Consider the following 22,510-nt stretch of genomic DNA (forward strand, 5'->3'; position numbering starts at 1 on the left):
TCACTAACTAGGGAAGTACTAGCATTATTATATTCATTGTATAAATTGGTTGAATTTGACATGTTTTTCTTCTGTTTCTTTCAGGTGAATCTGGACTGGGAAAGTCAACATTAATCAACTCATTGTTCCTCACAGATTTATATTCTCCAGAATATCCAGGGCCTTCTCATAGAATAAAAAAGACTGTACAGGTATGTATGGTATTGCTGTTAATTAATAACAGTTATGTCAACACGCAACAAATTCATTTTATTTGGTGTCTAGAAGTAGATTCATACTTGACTTGAAGAGGAAAGTGGTAAACACGACTTCATTAAACTAAAAACAAAAACATATATACATGATCAGAGGTATTATCTTGATTAGAGCCTGCGATAATTGCTCTGATGATCCTCTTAGAAATTACATTGTGATATAGTAATAACCCTAGGGTTGTGTAGTCTGTTTTGATACTCTCTTTGCACATATGCCTAAGGTTGAACCAATAAAATTTAGAATGCAGTTTCTCGATTGCATCATACATATCTCAAGTGCTCTTGTGCTAACCACATGTACTAAATGGTTCTTATTTTGGACAGCCATATATAAAACATTTCCACTATTGGCCGTGAGTTAGTACCATAAGATAGTTAAATGGCAGTAGTAATTATGTCAGACTGCCAAGCCATATATGGTTCAGTTTATCACCTCTTGGTCTTATTATGCATGCTGATGAGCTGAGATCTTACTAAATATAGTTCCTGATCTTGTATGTTTGAGGTAGGACTGGACTTCTGCATTTCTAACAGGACCCCAAGTGGTGTGGCTACTGCTGGTTGTCGGAACACACTTTATAAAAAGGTCTAGACTCAATCACTTTCAACCTTCCTAATGCTGCGACCCTTTAATATAGTTCCTCATGTTGTGGTGACCCCCCCAACCATAAAATTATTTTCATTGCTACTTCATAACTGTAATTTTGCTACTATTCTGATTCGTAATGTAAATATCTGAAATGCAGGATATCTAATATGTGACTCCAAAAGGGGTTGTGACCACAGGTTGAGAACTGCTGCTCAGACTCTAAATCTGCACTTTTGCACAATAGCTTGTAGCTACGTGTTGTTCCTGAGCTTTTTTTAAGAATGTATTCCAAATTGAGATATTCTGCAAGTGTGAAAAGTGCTTCAGATTTTGAACACTTAGCATGGAGAAAGGAATGTAACTTCTCATTGGTTTTTGTTGTTGATGTTTGTTGGATTGTTCTTTTGTTTTGTTTTGTTTGTGACAGGGTTTCTCTGGGTAGCCCTGGGCTGTCCTCTAACTCAGAGATCCACCTGCCTCTGCCTTCACTCTCCGTGCTGAGATTAAAGGCATTCACCACCACTGCCCTGCTCTCTCATTGTTTTTGTATCAACCATATTCAAAGTGCCTACTGAAAAATTTAAATGTACTTATGTGGATCACTGTATACTTTTGTTTGGTTGCACTGTTCCAACTATTGATTAAAAGCTTATTGGTGGGCTGTAAAGTAAGATACATCACATTGTTGAGGCCTGCGGGTTTAGAGCTGGATTTGAAGTAGTGATTAGACCACTGTACAAGATGGATGGGCAGAAACACACATATCATAGTGCCTGGTGCAGTTTGGTCATTTGATTAAGGAGTAGTTTTATGAAGAAATATTTTATTTCTCATTTAGACTTTGTTTGATTGAGAGAGGGAATAAAATGTAACCTTTAATTTGCCTACAGAAAAGTGTTCCTAAGAATGTGAGCCTACATGGCTTATTTTTTGACTAATATTAAAGATTTTAATCCTAAAGAAGAAAAACTTACCTTTTTCAACGTAGGCCTTAATGTTCAAGATCAGAAAACTTGGAAATTTTTAATGAAGTCTACAGTATAGACTTCTAAGTTCAGATGTATTTGGTATAAAATAATCTGCTAGATATTGTCATGGACCTATAAAAACTATTCTTGGTTAGGTAATTTTCTGAGTTCTCATTATTGTTCTAACTTGTAGATAGCTAATTCCAAGTCTGCACAAAAAACACTGAGTTACTGTTACCATCTTCCAGATACTGCTGTAGATGCTGTAGATGTTTATTTACTTGATTCTTACAAGTCTTAAAACTCCATGTGATAGATGGTAGTAATATCTCATTTTACCAATATGATTGCTGGGCTGTGCCCTGAGATCATGTAATAAATAAATGAGACAAGTTTCAAATCCAGACTGTTTGTATACAGACACACACATACACATATGTGTACACAAACACACATGCTCTAGGTGGTTAATGACTGTTAGTTGAATAGACTAATCGGTTCTTCAAAAAAGGATTAGCTGTTCTTTACTAGTACTTTATGAATAACAGCACACTATAGTTTTATAAGTTAGCAGTTTTCTTCTGGTTTGTTTTGCTAAATGACAATCTAAGGTGGTGTTCCTTGGGAGCCATCACCTTGTTTTTTTGAGACATGTCTTCCACTGGCTGGGAGATTGCTACTTAGGCTACGTTACCTGGCTGGTGAACCATAGGTGTGTTCCTGTCTCCACTGTCCAGCATTGGGATTGCAAATGCACATTGCTGCACATGGCTGGCTTTTTTTACATGGATTTTGGGGAATCAAATTCAGGTCCCTTTGCTCCTGTGGCAAATACTTTACTGACTGTTTTCTCTCCACCCCTCATTTTTAGCTCTCTATCCATTCACCCAGTAACTTCTGTTTTAATAGATGAAAATATTAACATAGTAATTTTGGGACTTAACACAAAGAAATCTAGTTTAACATGTTATTTGACAAAATATTCAGTGAGAGATTGTAGTCTTCATTATTCTGTTATTCTACAAATTGAGGAAACATCTGTTAAAAAGGATTCATAAGATGTTGCCATCACTGATTTTCTATATTGTGTGGCATATTTTTCCTTTGTCCTTTTTACTAAGTTTGCTCTGAAAATGCTTTGTTATGAAAAGGCCTTTTTGAGGAAAAAAAGGGCACAAACATAAGCATAAGTATTATGGATTTTCACATATATCCATAAATCTGGGCAACCTGATTTTGGGTTAATGTGTACTACATTTTCAACATTCCAGAAAGTTCTCATATGTTCCTCTTCCAGTGTTATGTCACTCCCTCCCCAAAGACAAACACCTCACCTCTCTAGATTAATTTGGATGTTCTTGAACTTCATGTGGATTTATTCTTGAAACAGATTTCTTTCTCCGAGAATTCTTTTTCTCACTTGTTCATGCTTGTTGTACTAGTTCTCATTGCTGGGTAGTATTGTTGTGTAGAAATATATCATAGCATGTCCTTTTTTGTTTTGGATAAACATTTGGGTTTCTGTGTTTTACTCATATAAATATCCTGTTGTATATGAATGTGGAAAGACAAAGACACTTGATTGCTTTCATGTATTTTCCATTTGTAGTTCAGTTGAGCATGTCTGCTTTACTAATTGGCTACTTAGGTTTCATTGAACTGCTTTGGTCATTTTAGTATTTCCTGTCTTTTTCTTCCTTATTTTCAGGTGTTCTTTATCTACATATGAATCCTTGACATTTTAAGCATTGCAGATGTCTTATTCCCAGTTAGAATCTATTTAGAAAGCTGTAACTTTTGCTCATTTACTCTCAGGGAAGAACATGACATATGTGGGCAAAAGTCATTCAAGAGGCCTGAATATAGTTAGAATGTGATCATCTTTTGCAGCCTGTTGGCTCTCCCACCCCTGTAGCTAGAGTTTTCCTGCCTGGCCCACAGTCAGGACAAATCTCTCTCACCTGCCAGTCCCGCAGCCTTTCAGACCCGACCAAGTAAACACAGAGACTTATATTGCTTACAAACTGTATGGCCATGTCAGGCTTCTTGCTAACTGTTCTTTCAGCTTAAATTAATCCATTTCTATTAATCTATACCTTGCCACATGGCTCGTGGCTTACCGGCATCTTCACATGCTGTTTGTCATCGTGGTGGCTGGCAGTGTGTCTCTGACTCAGCCTTCCACTTCCCAGCTTTATTCTCCTCCTTGTCCCGCCTATACTTCCTGCGTAGCCAATGGCCAATCAGTGTTTTATTTATTGACCAATCAGTAACACACTTGACATACAGACCATCCCACAGCAGTCCAGTAGTCTAGCAGATGATCTTGAAGTAATAAATAGTCTCAGTAGAGGGATTGATCTACCCTTATTATATCACATTTCATACATAGAGACCAATATAGGCATACTGTCCAGAGTTTTGAAAGACAAATGTCTGTGACTTTTGTGACCTGAAGGATTTTTAGAACATTTCTAGTTGTCAGAAAATAAAGGAAAAATCCTCTCCTATGATGTGGCCAAAGAGTAAAACCTTAAATAATAGGCAGTGTCATAGTCTTCTTCCTGAATGTTACATTTATAGTAGACTTGTGTTTTCCGGGAGAGATCTGTTGACATTCATAGTCTTGGAAGATTACTAAGTATTTAAACTAATAAAGAACTGATTCTGAGGTCTCTGTTCCTCAGTGGCTCTGATTCAAGTGAAGGTCTCACTTGAACTCTGAGATTAATTCCTAACCTCCTATATTGGCCTGAGGTCCTCTGCTGAGCATGGCCAGATGTGAGTAGCCACCAGGCATGGTTTTCTCTATACTAGTGATTCTCAGTGTGAGTGTACACCAGATGGAGGCAAAATCCAAATAATTTGCATTTCTTTTAAATTCTCAAGTTGTTGTAGTCACAAAGTTTAGTATTTAAGAATCCTTGCTCTGTAATACTTCTGGATTGTTGTAAACTGCTTTCATTTTATCTCGGGGAGAAGGTTGGAGAGGGAAGTATTTCTCCTTAGTACTTCCAAGGATATTTCAGATTGAATGCAATAGTGTCATGTTACTTCTGTCCTGGTTTATATATTTTCCACAGTAGATTATAAAAATTAAATGAAGGGGAAAAATAGACAGTTGTACTCTCCATGTACTTATTTAACAAACTATATAATAGTATATGTATGTAATTATTTCATTTTATTTTACATTTTTTATTGTTTTTTAAAAATGGAATTTTTTGTCATTGTAAGATTGAACTATGTTTTCTTGGGGAGGAACTATCTTTTATATGAGATTTAGTTTATTTCAATCTTAGTTTCTTGATTGGCAAATTTATCTTGATGTACTGTAAAATGTTTTCTTGGTGTGAAGTTTAGTAAATCACTTTAGTAGTCTTGTGAACAGATTAGGTAGCTATGCAATTTATAGAGGTGAGAAAAATCACAAGCAATAGGTTATACTCTTAGAATAAAATGCTTTATATTTATAGACTTCATGAAAAGTTTTCATAGAGCCCAGTTAAATGTTCTTATAGATACCACTCCTCTTTTGAACCAGTCATTTGCATGAACATTTCAGTGCTTTACGTACTAGGTGGGTTTACAGTAATGACGGACACAGCGTTCTCAAGGATCTCTAGTGGGAAAACATAGGAAATATGAAATAACAACAATGCTGCTGTTAGTAAGATGCTTTTGGGAATTAGTGAAGTGGTGTGGTGGCGGGAGGCAGTAGCAGTGAAGATGGGTGAGAGCTGTGCAGAAAGGACAAGAGCGGATATTTAGAAATGATTATGAAGGAAGCATTTATTCCCAAAGACCTATGCTAGCCTGTAATTGACCTCCTGGCTGCTCAGATTACAGTGTTAGGCTATCACACCCAGTCTCTTTCACTTTTTATGTTTCCCAAGGAAACATTTGAGGTAGTAAATGGAGTGCTTCCTGTCTTTGAGCCAAGTAGATGTACCAGGCTGTCCCTTCAGAGCTTTGGCCTTACTGCTGCTTCTTAAGGAAGTATGGGTAAAGGGATAAACCCTCGACAGAAATTTTTAACCTTTTCTTCAGCATGGTATGCAGTTAATTAAATAACACATTTTGTTTATGTTAATAAATGTCTTGAGAACATTAGATTAAAAAGTTTAGTGTACTTGGTAGTCCTTTTGGTTATAAAGCTGAATAGTAATCATTGAAGGCTTGACTTGCTCCTAGATTGAAAAGCTACAATATTAGAAATAGTGGTATCTTTGATTTGTTGGATGTAGGGAGTCCAAAGATGCCTCAATAAATCAACAGCACACATAAATGATATGAGATTTAGTTTTACTTAGTTTCTAGTAGAAAATGCCCCTGCTTCATTCTCTTGTATAACTTCGTTTCTTTGGCATTAAGTTATGCATGTAGTGTTAGAGAACTATGGGTTATGCTTTGAAACATGCTGAAGTGACCTGCTTAAGAAGAGTGCATGGGAAAGTGACCATTTGGAGCAGATGGTTAGAGAATGTGGAAATTCCTGGGCTTGAATTAGTTTGTTTTCCATGGATCCCATGAAGATACTTGCAAAACCAGATAATAGGGTAAAATTGGATCCTATGAATGGCACTAGTTTATGTTAATGTTTTTTGAATCTTTGCCATTTGTTGCTGACTTCTTTGTGTTTGATCACGTATGGATACCCAAAATTTCATAGGCTAGAAATGGAAACTATCTTTATAGACAGACTCATCAAAGTACATAAAAGCTTCATTTTTCTTACCAAGTCAATAAACAAGTTGAACATTTTTTTAAATGTACTAAGGGTTGAACCTGGGGCCTTGAAATTGCCAAATAATCACTTTGCCACTTTACTTATAGCCCAGTACCTAATCTTTGTTAATACAAACAGTCGTAAAACATAAGCTGTCGTATTAGGGTATGTTAATATAACTATTACTGAAAGAGTAATAGGTCTCGTTAATAAGAAAGCCAGAAATTGTTTGACGTAGATCTGTCTTACTATATGTATGTGATGTGTATGTACACCATGTAACGTGGTGCCTTCAGAGGTTTAAAAGAGGGTGTCAGGTCTCCTGGGTGTGGAGTTAGTTGTAAGCCTCCGTGTGACTGGTAGTAACCAAACTTGGTTCCTTGGCAACAAGTCCTCTTAACTGCTGAGCCATTCGTTATTCTTGGCTCTGGTTATTTCTTTTTAATGACACATATCATCAATAAATAACTCTTATAAAAGAGCTGAGGATGAATTCAAGATATTTTAAAATGTAGATTTGATCAGATTATCCTTTGACCAAAGAACTACAAAGTGTGAACTTCTTGATAATATAACACTGATGAATAGTTAAAACTCTTGTTTATTGGTATTTAGTTTTTAATCTATATAGACTTCATACTTACTAATATTTAATTAATACTTTCAAATATTCAGATTGCCAGTAGATAAATATGTTTATATTTGGGATACTCAATTTTCACTGATCATATAAGTTAAGATCAAAGCAGTTTGAAGAATAATGATCTGCAAGATAAGTCCAAGGCTTATTATCTAAGAGATAGGAAACATGCCTTCCTATAGACTTGCATGTCTGAATTACTGGCTTTCTTTTCCCCAATTTCAGTAACTTCTGAAAATAAACTACTTTTATCAAAAAACTCCTGATTGCAGTAAGCATATAATGTTCAGTTTGGTAGCTACGTGTGAGCTATTCAAGTTTATTCACAGGAAATAAAACTAAATATTCAATTCCTTGATCGTACTCATTAACATTCCAAGAGATAGGTAACCACATAACCAAGAATTGCTGTATTGGACAGTAAAGGTGAAGCAATTTTGTCACCTCAGAAGTGCTATTGAATATTGTTGCAAATGACTCTTGCCCAAACATCCTAGCCTCAGCTTCACAGTCTCTTTATTGATCAGCAAATGTCTGTTAGAAATGCCAGAGGGAGCCAGGTGGTGGTGGTGCACGCCTTTAATCCAAGCACTCGGGAGGCAGAGGCAGGCGGATCTCTGATTTTGAGGCCAACCTGGTCTACAGAATTAGATCCAGGACAGGCTCTAAAACTACACAGAGAAACCTTGTCTCGAAAAACCAAGAAAGAAAGGAAGGAAGGAAGGAAGGAAGGAAGGAAGGAAGGAAGGAAGGAAGGAGGAAGGAGAAATAAACAAATGCCGGAGGGGAGTGAAAAGGCATCCTCATTTGCATAGTCCTTAAAAGTATATCAAACTTTATCAACCCAATAATTATTCAACACATTGCTGAAGCTGCTTTTCATATGCCTTTGATCACATTTCCACCTTAAGTCTGGTAGTCTTAATGTCATTTTAGGCATTTGACACTCAAAGTTTGAGTATAAGTCTTGGCTTCTTTAGTTAGCTTACCAATACATCAGAGCCTCTGGGGAAAGTATTTTTGCTCCTTGAAACAGTGATTGCTTTCTTTTAGACACCTGAAAGTTGGTGGTTTATAGTTATCACAGCATATTGCTTTGGACAGATAATATATACCTTTGGCCATACAGCTGGGGCTTGCAAAAAACCCATAAATTCTGTCAGGAACTAAAGCTGTAGTTTAAGGCTCTTTTTCTTACAATACTTTAAAACTTCTGAAGACACTTGAAGTATGAGTTTGTCATACTATTTACATGTGTTTTTCTTTCAAGTAACTGCTATCCTAGTTACTCGGTCATGTAGGGGCTGGGAAGACGGCTCAGTGCTCTCCATCCTAATGTGAGGACTGGAGTTGCAGTCTGCATCCAAAACCCTTGTGAAGACCTAGTGAGTGTGGCAGAGACAAAGGATGCCCAGAGAAAAGTGACTAGCCAGACTAGTGATGTCAGTGAGTTCTGGGTTCAATTGAGAGGCCCTGCCTCAGTGCATAAGATGAAGAGCAATTGATGAAGAACTTCCCCATCAGCCTTGAGCCTCCACAACCATGCACATATAGGTACACCTGCACCTGCACACATGTGAACATATGTGTCCACACCATGCACATTTGCATGCATACGTGTACACACACACACACACACAGAGACAGAAAACATGTAGGTGGTTAGATTTAATTTGTAAACAGCTTTCCAGTTGGTTTTGAGAAACTTGAGTGTCCTTGCCTCTTGTTACAGGAAACAACTCACATAATATATAATTAACATTTACACCAATGATTCTTACAGGTGGAGCAATCCAAAGTCTTAATCAAAGAAGGTGGCGTTCAGTTGCTGCTGACAATAGTTGATACCCCAGGATTTGGAGATGCAGTGGATAATAGTAATTGGTAAGAAATGTTTGTCCCCATTGTTTCCCAGGTCACTTTAAATACCAGTGTAGTTAATTACCCAGATGCGATGGCACATGTCTTTAATCTTATCAGTTGGGAGGCAGAGGCAGGCATGGTCTGTATAGCTAGTTCAGGCTAGAGCTACACAGTGAGACCCTGCCTTATAAACAGAAACAAAAACCTAGAACAACAAAAAACTTAACAGTGAGAATCATTAAGTTTTAAATGATTAAGACTTGGGTTCATATACCAACTTTGCTGTATCTCTTACTTGAAAATATTTCTACCTGGACTGGTTTGTTTTTTTTTTTGTTTCTGTGTCTTTTTTTCTATTTTGGTGTTTTGAGACATGATGTCTTTGGGTCTCAAGATGGTTAAGAACTTAAATCCTCTTGCTTCAGCCTCTGATTTCTCTTTATATACAGTGGAGTTACTACCTCTTATATTAGTATATGTGGGTGCGTGTACATATATATGTAATTTATATATAATATATATTATATAGCATATATTATTATATGCTATAACAATATTGTTATATATGCTGTATAATAATACCTCTTATGCTGATATATATAATTATAACAAAGCATTTTACTAAAATTTTGTTTATCTAAATTACATCACACCCTAACTTGTCTAATATTTTAGATTTCTGGTTTTTCAGTAAATTATAGATGAATCAAACACTCATGGAACTCTAGTCCAAAGTAATCTTATATTTGTATTTATAAACTGTTTCTTCGAGTTTCATATTGATTCTGAGTTGCAGTTAATTAACATTTTTCTCAACTCTTAAAATACCCAGTAAGCTAATCATGAGGTTTTTGTATTATTTAATCTTTCTTGGAAATTTAAAACTGTGGATGTAATTGTTTTCAGATTATAAAATATTTAGCATTGATATAGTTATCAATGTAAATAATATACTAATTAATTACCAGAACTTTGCTTTGACACAGAGCAATTCATATTTTAAATTTGAAAGTTAAAAATAATGAATCAAGATATATTTCATGCAGTTTTTTTTAATCTATTTTGTGTGTGTGTGTGTGTATGTGCTTGTTTTCACACATACGTATGTATGTAGTGTATGTTCATTCAGATGTGGAGGCCCAAGGTCTAGGTTAGTGTCTCCTTGATTGCTCTACACCTTTAGTTTTTGAGACAGGGTAAAGCTAAGCAGTTTAGCTAGCTTGGCTGCTCAGTGAGTTTCAGGGACCCATCTGTCTCTGCCCCATACCTTCCCACAAGCTTGGGGCCAAAGGCATGGGTCACTATGCCTGGCTTTTTACATGGGTTCTGAGTCGGAACACAGGTCCCTGTGCTTTCAAAGCAGGCCGTTTACCAATTGAGCCATCTCCCCAGCCTAACTTTACCTACTTCTAAATCAGTATGTAGAACAATTTAAGATGTTTTCTAGTGGTGAATTATATTTTAAATCAAATTACAACTATTATCCTTTAATTGTCAAACGGTTCATTCCTTTGTAGGATTGTAACTTAATTGTTCTGTTTATCTGCATTGTACAGCTGGCAGCCTGTCATCGACTACATTGATAGTAAATTTGAGGATTACTTAAATGCAGAATCTCGAGTGAACAGACGTCAGATGCCCGATAACAGGGTTCAGTGTTGTTTATACTTCATTGCTCCTTCAGGACATGGGTCAGTACCTTGATGCTTTGCTATTCATTGTTTATATTGTGTGAATATTTTAGAAGAATGTGTCTGTGGAGTACATATAACTAGATCATTTATAAAAGAACCTAATGTCTTGTAAAAGGGGCTTGGAACAACCTGTTTAAGACCTAGGTAGCATCTGCTTCATAAAAAGAAGAGTTTCCAATTTCCAGGCAGATTTTTGAGATCTTATAACTAATAGTTTTTTGAAGTTTTTGTTTTAACTATGCTTTTGTAAGAGCAAGTTAGAAACCATGCTTTTTGATTTGTTGAGCTATCAGAAAGGCAGCAGTACTTATTGAGTTTATGGAGATTCTAAGAAACCCCAAGGTAACAACTTACAGACAAGGAAATTTACTATAAACCTAACAGAAAAGGTAATAATAATAGAAACAAAGCTTAAGTGCTAACTGCTTTCTTATGCTGTTTCTTTCTAAGTGGTTCATTACACTTTAATATGCAGATTACTGTGTTTACATCAGTATTATCCTCTTTTAGTAGTTCAGACTTAAGTATTAAGACATTCATCTGATCTGATCTGTTTGATAGTAACTAACCTCTTCTTTAAAAACGGAACAAAAACTCTGTACTCTTCTATTTTGGGTAGTTATGTGTCATCATTAGCTATTAATATTTCCATTACTCTTCATCAGTCTTTTGGGGGGGATGATAAGTCACAGCATAACCTAACTATCTAATCATTGTAATTCTACCCACTCTTTACCAGAAGGAACTAGACTGTTATATAACATAAACTAAGTGGTGTTGTCGCCCAGTACTCAGAGTAGTGTAAACTCATTCCCTCCTGTTGTTTTTTGATCTCTTTTGCCTAGTATGATGCACATTTTCCACTCTGGTAGTACAGGGAGCCATAATATGTAATTACTATTTTTTGTGGTAAGGTTGGAAAAGTTTCTTTTGTGCTTAATATGGTATAGTATTGTTAGAAGTTTATACATTTATATCACTAAGCCAGCACATCTACTTATAAGGCTCAAAAAAAATAAAACCATAGTAAAAATTTAGAAATGTGATGTGCCAGCAGGCTCTGATGGCACATCCCTGTAATCTTAGCACTTAGAAAGCTGAAGCTAGAAGATTGCAAATTCAGGACCAGCCTAGGCTGTGTCTTTGTTGATAGCAAGACCCTACCAAAAGAAAAAAAATACATAAAAATAAATAAAAGAAAACATGGGCTAGGATGTAGCTCAGCTCAAGGTCCTGTATTCAATCTTCAGGACAGCCAGTTCTTCACCCCTGTCCACTTCTTAGAAACCAAAACCAAACCCCCAACTGTCACACACTGTACATAGAGCTTTTTATGAGCACTTAGGTAGCTCTTGAGTTTATGCTTTTGTTTTTTGGGGGGACAGGGTTTCTCTATGTAGCCATAGCTGTCCTGGAACTCACTCTGTAGACAGGCTGGCCTCGAACTCACAAAGATCCGCCTGCCTCTGCCTCCCAAGTGCTGGGATTAAAGGTGTGTGCTAGTACTACTTGGCCTTAGTTTAGCTTTTTACTAGCAGTTTCCTAGAAGTCAGCCTAGTAAAGCCATCTACAGTTAATAGAAATGAGTGACTTTATAACAAATCTTTCAGACTCTTCCCAAGTGTTAGTGATTCTCAAGAAGTCACATTCTTATCATCCTTTGGGGCTAATTTTTATTTCTTAAAATTACATAGGAAATAAGAGTTTTGTTTTCTTTCTTTTTTTTTAAGAAAAGAAATTCTGATTTCAATGATGTGCATGGCTTTAAGGCATTTCTTGTTTGTCACAGGGGACATTTTTATTTCCTGTGCCTATTCCTGAACAGTAGCTCAGCTTAACAGCTTTTAGAGATGGAGCAGAGTTTTTCCTGTTGATACATGATACTTATAGGTTAGTGGAAAGAATAAGACAGTGAATTTGATCTGGAATTACAGATGACCTGCTCTCTATAGACTGAAATTGCATACAATCTGGTAAATGCATCAGGCTTTTCTCTGAGTCCCTTGATTCTGTACAACATAGTCTTAGTACCTTCCACAATCACCTACTAGTGTCCTTACTGGATGTTAGGCAACTTAAATTTCAGTTTTTATTCTTTATTTGTCTTATTCACTGTTTAGTAACTGCAGTTATTAAAAGCTAGCTTTCAGATATTAAAATGCCATTATATCCTTTTAATATTGATTGCCACTTTAAGACAAAAATCAGTGTTACTCAATGAGTTTTATATAGAAAATATGTGTAATTAATATTTGTTCTTTGACCTTTATTTTTTTACAGGCTTTGAAGTAAAATAATCTTTTCTCTTAATGTGGGTTTATCTTCTAAAAGTTATATGTAAAGGTCTTTCTATTGTTTAAAAACTAATTTGTTCAACTGAACATTTTGGTGCATGTAATCCCAACATTTGGGAGTTAGAGGAATGAGAATCAGTACTTCAGGGTTGGCTATATAGTAAGTTCAAGACTAGCCTAGGCTATATAGGACCTTACCTTAAAACACAAAACAGCTGCCCAACCTTGAATTTGTTATTAATTTATGCTTAGAAAACTAAATGGATAGAGGAAAAATTACAACCACCATATAATCAACATGTTGAATTAATTTCTTTCTTTTTTTTTTGTTGTTGATTTGTAAGCATCTGATGTTTATATACTCATTTAAAAGTTTTATTGAAGTTTTTACCATTTTCCCTACACTTTAGTTTTTAAACTGGTTTCAGTGTTCTTTGGTCCTGTTTTTATGTATTACTTTATCTTATTTCAACTGTCTAAAGCGGTCTGTCCTGGGATGTGCTGTGAGCTCCCGCCCCCGGTTGCCCCATCTCCCCAGTGCTGCAGCTGCAGGAGCTTGGTTTACACTTCACACACTGATTTCTAAGTCCCTGCCATACCTATTATAAGTATCTTTCTTCCTAAAACTTGTGATACCATGTAACTAAAGTTTTCTTGCCTGGCCCACAGTCAGGACAAATCTCTCTCACCTGCCAGTCCCACAGCTGCTCAGACCCGACCAAGTAAACACAGAGACTTATATTGCTTACAAACTGTATGGCCGTGGCAGGCTTCTTGCTAACTGTTCTTACAGCTTAAATTAATCCATTTCCATTAATCTAGGCTTACCGGCATCTTCACATGCTGTTTCTCATCGTGGCGGCTGGCAGTGTCTCTCTGACTCAGCCTTCCACTTCCCAGCTTTATTCTCCTCCTTGTCCCACCTATACTTCCTGCCAGGCCACTGGCCAATCAGTGCTTTATTTATTAACCAATCAGCAACACACTTGACATACAGACCATCCCACAGCAATACCATATGCTAAATACATAGTTTTAAATAATAGAATTAAAGCAGAGCTTATGTTTTGATTTTAAATATAAAATCCTTGGTGTAAGTATGAAAACTGAAAATTTGATGTTGATGTTTTGTATTGTTTGCTATTAAGATTCACTGAAGTTTTAAACTGAATTTTACCTTTGTTCCTGTTTAAATAGGAATAACACTTTACAAACCTGTGATATAATTCCTTAATGAAGTGGTGGGCATTCATGAGCATAAACTGGGAAATGGTGCATAAATATTTGCTTATCTAAGATTGAATAGACCACAGCTTTTTTATTTAGTGTTGGATAAGGATGAGAAGAAGCAAATCTCAGTTTGGTCCTAAGGATAGTTTCTGTTGGCAGTGGTGAGGCGAATATGTTTACAGATAGTACAGATGATGGACGTTGTTCCAGCCATATTTTTTTCTATTGTGCTTCATGTTCTGACTGCCAGAACATTCCATAGTTTAAGATAAAGAGAATCGAAGTAGGAAGTAAACCTAAATTCTCCTCATCTGTCTCCTTACCTCATGTTTCTGTTCTGATTGTATACTAGTTGGCCTTACTACCATACAAGAGAATACTTACTGCATCGGGCCTCACATGTCCTGTTTTTAATCATTTTTAAAAATACTACTTACTAAGTAAGTATCAGTCAATAAAAATATGACAGAATTCAGACTTCCATTTTTCTCATTGTTCCTTATACAGTTAAGGAATGCCCTTTGGAATGATATTTCCATTATCTTGACTTATTACTGTGGTGCATTAATTTTAGTCTCTGGAACATTCTAGATATGTAGATTCAGTCTCCAGTATGGCTTCTAAAGGACATGTAAAAAATGATAGCATTTTACTTCTTTTGTCAACAAATATTTAGGGACCTTTAGTACCTTCGCTAGGTGCTAAAAACACAGATGAATGAGATAAAAACACTCAACTAAAAGGATCTTTTAGTGTTAGAATGGGAAAAACAAACACAGGGCAAATGTTTTAGTGCTTAGCACATAAAGTACTGTGACCACTTAGAAGAGGTCTTTCTTCATCTGGAAAAGGATTCCATGCAGAAACTCAACTGTCGGCCATGTCCAAAAGAATGAATAAGGATGAGGGAAGCAAAATAAAAGGAATATGCGACTGAAGAATGTTCAGGCAGAGGATGTAACCTATGACACTTCCAAGTATGGAACTTTTAAGGAACTGTGAGAAGTTAAGTCATCCTGGCACACTGGAATGAAAGGTGGTTAAGGAGAGAATATTTGTCTTCACAATCTTAGTGAGCCACAGCAGCTAAGGAATATGGCTTTCAGTAGATAGACAAGTAACGAATGATTCTGTCAGATTGAGGTGGCAGTTGTGTGCACGGTGTGCTGGGAAACCAGAAAGGCTTACATAGTTGTCCTCTGTGGAGATCTCGGTGGCCTGAACTGAAGTGTTGAAAATGAGTCTGTGTTTGTACATATGTGTCTTTCATGCAGGTCTTGGTATATCTTAGGAAATGAGGGATAGAAGAACCAACAATCCTAGGTGTTTGGGGTTAAGTGTTTGGATACATCGTGGTGTCGTGCACTAAGATAGGAAACATAGAAGAGGAGAGAAAAATGGAGATTCAGATTGAGGTCTTGATTCTGAGGAACATGGCATATTGTGGGAGCATAACTACTGGGTTAGACAGTGTCTTGACCATCAGAGTGAAGTTTTGAGTGGGTATAGATTTGGTAATTTTGGGCCCTAAATGATTGTAGTGATGCTAGTCATACAGAATATAGGGTTAAAAATTGAAGGTGACCTAGCAGAGAATTCTGAAGAAATCACATGTTAAAGATCTAGCTTATAGAGAGAGTCCTAAGGATTCTAGAAGAGCAGGTGAGGGAATAATATTTTAGATGCTGCATTCTGGGCAAATTAGTGATGGTAAGTGCCATAGTGGAAGTATTTGGTCTTGAAAGTATAGAGCCAAAGCCGGATTATGATGGACAGAGAGGCATGTTGAAGATTGACTTTTTAGCATTTTGTCTGAGAAAGATAATTGACAGCAAGAATTATATATACTGAAAGAGGACTACCATTTTTCTCGGGGGAAACAAAAAACTCCACCCATCTTGTAAACATTAATAAATATAAAGCTGGTTCTAGGAAATTCTGTTAGGAGCCTTTCTGGTTTTTTCCAATTCCTCTTTAGGACAAAACTTAATGACCAGGATGTTTCAAAGGCAAGAGTCAAAAAGCCTTCTTAACTACTCTATTGCTTCTTAAAAGTCTTGTTCTGCCTGTTGGCTGACCCAGTACATACATCTTCAGAGTGTTTCTGATAAGTAAAGTATCTTATTGTATTTAATGTGAAGAATCTGTTTCTTCAAACAGATAGATTCAGTCATATTAAATACTATATATTTCAGACTTAAACCATTGGATATTGAATTTATGAAACGTTTGCATGAAAAAGTGAATATCATCCCACTAATTGCCAAAGCAGACACACTCACACCAGAGGAATGCCAACAGTTTAAAAAACAGGTAAGCAAGAATGAATTAACTTTTGGGTTTCCAACCACGCTTAATTAATGCTGTTATTATTTTTAGTGCAGTATAGTCTATTTATCTTCTAGCTTTAGTTTAGAGTGGGAGGACAATCCCATTCATGTACTTGGGGAGACTATCCAAGTAAGTGCTGTCCTCACAGCATATGCTTTTTCTATTTTCTCTTGAATCTTAATTTTGTTTGTATTACTTAATAAAATAAATGTACTTAGAAGATAATACATATTAATGTGTATATTCATATACACACATATGTACATGCATTTAAGCTACCTTCCCCAAACTCATGCCCTATTATTGCAATAATAATTCCCCTCCTCCCTTTTTTGGGGGGAGGGGTTTGTTTTTTTGAGACAGAATTTCTCTGTGTAGCCTTGGCTATCCTGGAACTCAAGACCAGGCTGACCTCAAACTCACAGAAACCATCTGCCTTTCCTTTCTGAGTGCTGGGATTAAAGGTGTGCGCCACCACTGCCAGGCTGTAATAATATTCTTAATGATAAATTTTTCTCATTTTGTTGTATTTGCTTTGTTATATATGACATTTATGAAATCTAAATTAAGTTTCTGAAAGTCTGTCTATTCCAATAGTCTATTTTTTATTTTAGGTCAATATTTAAAAAAAATAACAACAATTTTGTATTATATTCAAAATAAGCCTTAGAGTTTTGTTATCTTATTATCTTTGTAAGCTTCTATGTAACAAAATACCTTTTAAAACCTTTCAAATATGAATTTTAGAATACCTTGAAACTTGTTACAAAATGAAAAACGTTCTTGAAGTGGTGTTAAATTCATACGAATTTTGGCATCTTAAATACAGTTTTTGCTACTAATATTTTCACCACAGATATGTTTTCTCTTTTTTCCTTTCTTTTCCCCCCTCTTCTTCCTGTTCATTCTTTTCTTTTTTACCCATCCTCTCCTCTTTCCTCATTTCTTTTTCTGCCTCTTCTCCTCCTCTTTCCCTTTTTTCTTCTTTCTTCATTGTTATTTGAGATGGGGTCTCTATAACCCAGACTAGACTCTGTGAGTAGGCAATTCTCCTGTCTTACCTCTTAAGTTTCTGCCTTGAGTAGTCTGTATCTTTTTATGGATTTATTCTGAGAAGTTAGAGGTAAAAGGATGGATTAGTAATGATTTCTACTTTCAGATTGATCACATGCCACTGGTTCTCCCCATGCCTTTTCCTTTTTTCTTTCACTCATCATTGAATCCAAGGCCTTTGGTGCATATCCTTTACCTCTGTATTGTGCTTCTAGCCTCAAGTTTCTTTTCTGTGAGCTTAGAGTCATGTTTCTTACTCAGGAAATCATTTGGAATTTTTTCAAAATAAGTTTTGAACATAATCCCTACCAATTAGTTCTATAGAGGAAGTTGGGGCTTTAGCACTTATTTTAAAAATGCTCAATTATGTAATTTTAATGTGTAACTTCTGATTAAGGACCACTGCTGTTAAAGCTAGCGATTGTTTGTAGTCAGACTTTCTTTGGGCCACTTGCTCCCAAATAATGACAGGGAAATTTCTTATTAAGTATGAAAGCTTGGCCTTAGCTTAATCTTGTTCCCAACTAGCTCTTAAAACTTAAACTAACCTATTTGTATTAATCTACATTCTGCCACTTGGCTCATCGTGACCTCTCCTCAGTAAACAATGTCCAACTTCCTCTGTGTCTCACTAGTGAACACCTGCCTCTCTGATCCCCCCCACCCCCCCAAGAGTTCCTCCTACTTCCCGGAAGTCCCTCCTATCCTCTCCTGCTTACCTATTGGCCATTCAACTCTTTATTAAACCAATCAGAAGGTTCCTTAGGCAGGTGAGGTAAAACAGAGTCTCTTCATACAGTGTGATCAACTATCTTGTGACAGCTGTTGTATCTATTTCTTAGTTAGTCATCATTTACTTCTTTTTCTTTCTTTCTTTCTTTTTTTTTTTTTAACAGGTATCTGTCTATGTAGTCTTCACTGTGTGGAACTCACTCTATAGACCAGGCTGCCCTTGAACTCACAGAGATCCTCTTGCCCCTGCCTCCTGAGTGCTGGTATTAAAAGCATGAGTCACTATGCCAAGTATTTATTTTCACTGTTTGTTCTTTGAGATGGGGTCTCACTGGAGCTCTGGTTGGCCTGGAACTCACTAGTTAGACCAACATGGCCTCATGAACTCACAGAGATCCACCTGCCTTCTGACTGTGGAGATTAATAGTGTGTGCCACCTCACCCGTCCATTGATTTGCTTTTAAAGTAGATACATGTCCATTGTTAAAGACATGGCCCTATTGATGGCCATTTTAACTTGTTCTTTGAGATAGGCTCTCACTCTTCAGCCTAGGCTAACAAGAAACTCTCAGTACTCTGGTCTCAGCTTCCCAAGTGCTAGCATTACAGGTGTGTACCACCATGCAGGGCTTCTGTTTGTTTCTGTTTAGTATGTAGTCACATAACTCATTTTGTTTACAGCCCTTATATTGCTGTTAGAGACTGTTGCTGTGAGAGTAGCACTGTAGTAAAAGTACAACCAGGGGAAGGTTGTTTTTGGAGTTTGAATTGTATGGGTAAGTGACAGTTATTTGGATGTCTGTATTCACTTGTGAATTTCAAATCCTCTTGGACAAGATAATTTGGTTTGAACTAGGTAGTTTCTGATACTATTAAGTCTTAAGGTTCTTTACTTCTAGTGTGTGTTTTCTCCTTACTTGCTTGTCTAGGCTTTGATTTATGTATGTACACTTGTTCATGTAATGACTTTTTCTGTTAGAGTGTAAACCCTCTCCTGGGGCTAATGTTGTGTTTTCTACTTACCCTTTTCTACTATTTTTAGATCACTTTAAACTCTGTTGCTTTAGCTTTTATAGAAAGTTACATTAAGAGAAAGGATCTCATTCACTTTAAACAAATGACAAAACGCCATTCTAATAGAGACTAACTGGAAAAATGACATTCTAGAATATTCTTTCTTTTTAGAATTCTTTTTGGGATGACAACCATAGGATCATCTGATACTTCTGAAGTAATTGAATTTAAACATATTTTAAATTTCATCTTGTTCTGTGTGTGTGTGTGTGTGTGTGTGTAGGGAAGATGGTACGTGTGTGTGTGTGTGTGTGTGTGTGTGTGTGTGTGTGTAGGGAAGATGGTACACATGCCATGTCCTACTTGTGGATGCTGGAGGATAATTTTGTGGAGTTGGTTTGTTTCTTTATGCCTTTCTCCTTCTACCTTTATAAATCTTCCAGACTTGCATGGGAAGCACCTTTACTACCTCTCCCTGTTCCCCAGTAATAGGTTTTGGAATTTAAATGTGAATAACAAAGAACCAGAAACTGAGGTGTCTCATAAAAATCCAGGAAAGAGTTAGGAAAAATACTGCTAATGTCAATATTATATGTGGTGCCCTTTCTCTACTTCTGTTTTAGATAATGAAAGAAATCCAAGAACATAAAATTAAAATATATGAATTTCCAGAAACGGATGATGAAGAAGAGAATAAGCTGGTTAAGAAGATAAAGGTAGGTTCTTTTCTATGCGCAGTGAAGTGTTTCGGCCTTCTAATGGTACTCTAATGTGAAAGAACAAAAGTGTCATTTTTAAAATAGTTGGCTTACATAAACAAACATGGATATTTCTTAATGTTTATGAACTTTACAGTTACCTTTGATTAGCAACACATAGAGCAGGGCATTGCACGGAGTAGGTGGGTGAATACCATCACAAACGGTTTTCTGTTAACTGGTTTCAAGTTTATATACTTTTTTTTCTTCTTAAGAAAACCATTTGATATGTTGTCGATGTCCATCCATGTTGTCGTCCCCCCACCCCCAGGCCCAGTTTCTCTGTGTAGTCCTGACTGTCCTGGAACTTGATTCTGTAGACCAGGCTGGCCTCAAATTCACAGAGATCCACCTGCCTCTGCCTCCTGAGTGCTGGAATTAAAGGCGTGTGCCACCACACCTGACTTCTAAGTTTGTGTGTTTTAATTTATGAGTTCAAGGCCAGCCTGAGCTACCAAGTGAGTTCCAGGAAAGGTGCAAAGATACACAGAGAAACTCTGTCTCGAAATACCAAAAAAAAATATTGTTTTTGAGTATCTGGAGCTAAAGTGATTTAGTGAATGTTGGTCTTATGTACATGCATAATCCAATTACTATATAATTGCTAGAATATTTATGTCTGATGAATGAAGAATTTTAGAGGTTTTACAAAATAGCTTCTTCTATATTTGAAAATGAAAATATTGAAAAGTTATACTCTGTGTTAAAAATGAATGAATACAATTCCAAAAGTGAGTTTGAGATTCTGAAGTTACAGTTTAGAAAATAGAATATTTCCTGTACCTCATATTGTTAAGGTTAATGATCAGATAGATTCATGCATGATCTTATCCCCTTTTGCTTTTCTCCCAAATACCAATATATTTTTTATTCTATATCTCTCCATATGAGACAATTTTTAAAGTAAAATTTAACAGTTTGACCAATGCATACCATATTATTCTTAAAATGTCAACAAAAGTGCAATTTTATCCATCATTTTACCTTGGTGGTAATACTGTTTGAATAACAATTTCTAAGCTGGACATGGTGGTGCCTGCCTTTAATCCCAGCATTTGAGAGACTGAGGCAGGCGGAGCTATGTGAGTTTGAGGCTACAGAGTGAGTTCCAGGACAGCCAGGACTATACAGAGAAACCCTGTCTCGAAAAACCGAAAACCAAAAAACCAATTTCCTGAATATTTATTGCTTGGCTGGTAAGAGTTAAAATAGGAACTATCCAAATGATTTTTTTTTTTGTTAATGTGTTGACTATTGAAAATTATTTATAATTGCATCATGAGTACTATAGAGAACTCTTTACAATAACACTTTGTTTTATAGGATCGTTTACCTCTTGCTGTGGTAGGTAGTAATACTATCATCGAAGTTAATGGCAAAAGAGTCAGAGGAAGGCAGTATCCTTGGGGTGTGGCTGAAGGTAAGGTTCTTTTCAGTGGTAACTAGTGTAAGGTCTCATGAAGGTGCTGAAATGTGTAGTGTATGTAATATAAATTATACAGTGTCTGATGCACTCTGGGCTTTCAGTTGTCATTGCTCCACTTGACTATGCCTGCACCACCATCAAGCCAGTTTCTGTCTTGTTTGAAAGCATGCTTGTAGTGCAGGGGTTTTCCTTGCTCTCAGGTAATTTCCTAGGATCTAGTGAATCTTTGGAAACTGAGCAGTTTGGAGAGAGCCAGCCACAATCATGACCAGTGCCTCTTCTTTCCTCAAGGAGAAGGTCAACTTTTTCAGTTACTTTACTAGTTTGTTGGTTTTTCAATGCCAAGAAACTCTTAGTGATGACATCAAACTCCAGAGATCCTATTAGCAATAGAAATATTACTATAAGCTTGTATTCATTATATTAGTTTAGTCTAATATTTAATCTATACTGTACTAGTTGGAGTTGCTGTTTAGATATATGTGTTGATATATTTGAATAATTGTATAATTTTTATAAAATCATGCCAAGTTACTGTCTTTATCTCTTATTTTGCCCAAGGACCCTCAACTTTGTTGCCAGATGACCTGCAATTACTGACTTAAGGCTTTAGAACTTTCACGTCTCTTAGAAATATGCTCTGAAACAATTGCTTTACTTATAGGGATTTTTTGTTTGTTTGTTTGTTTGTTTTGCCCACTTCCTTGCTATGTCCATTTAGTGTTTTTGTTTGTTTGTTTTCTGTCTTTTTTTTTTTTTTTTTAAATAAAGAATCTTAGAGCTCTTGACTAGCCTTTTCATTTTGATTGTCCTAAGGAGGTTTTTTTTTGTTTTTTGTTTTGTTTTGTTTTTGTTTCTGACGAAGGGTTTTTCTGTGTAGCCTTGGCTGTCATGGAACTTGCTTTGTAGATAAGGCTGACCTCGAACTCACAGAG

At 36.3% G+C, this 22,510-nt stretch overlaps 1 protein-coding gene across 1 annotated transcript in view; it reads left to right on the forward strand.

Annotated features, from left to right (window-relative positions):
• Nucleotides 1-22,510, forward strand: part of Septin7 (septin 7) — a 49,865-nt gene that overhangs the window by 11,848 nt on the left and 15,507 nt on the right. The window contains exons 3-8 of the mRNA XM_052755053.1: nucleotides 85-191; nucleotides 8,964-9,064; nucleotides 10,600-10,734; nucleotides 16,457-16,574; nucleotides 20,015-20,107; nucleotides 21,473-21,569. Of these exons, the coding sequence (XP_052611013.1) occupies nucleotides 85-191; nucleotides 8,964-9,064; nucleotides 10,600-10,734; nucleotides 16,457-16,574; nucleotides 20,015-20,107; nucleotides 21,473-21,569 (651 nt within the window). The remainder of the gene's footprint in view (nucleotides 1-84; nucleotides 192-8,963; nucleotides 9,065-10,599; nucleotides 10,735-16,456; nucleotides 16,575-20,014; nucleotides 20,108-21,472; nucleotides 21,570-22,510) is intronic.

Source organism: Peromyscus californicus, unplaced genomic scaffold (assembly GCF_007827085.1).
Source record: "Peromyscus californicus insignis strain IS unplaced genomic scaffold, ASM782708v3 Scaffold_11__1_contigs__length_118956290, whole genome shotgun sequence".
NCBI lineage: Eukaryota > Metazoa > Chordata > Mammalia > Rodentia > Cricetidae > Peromyscus > Peromyscus californicus.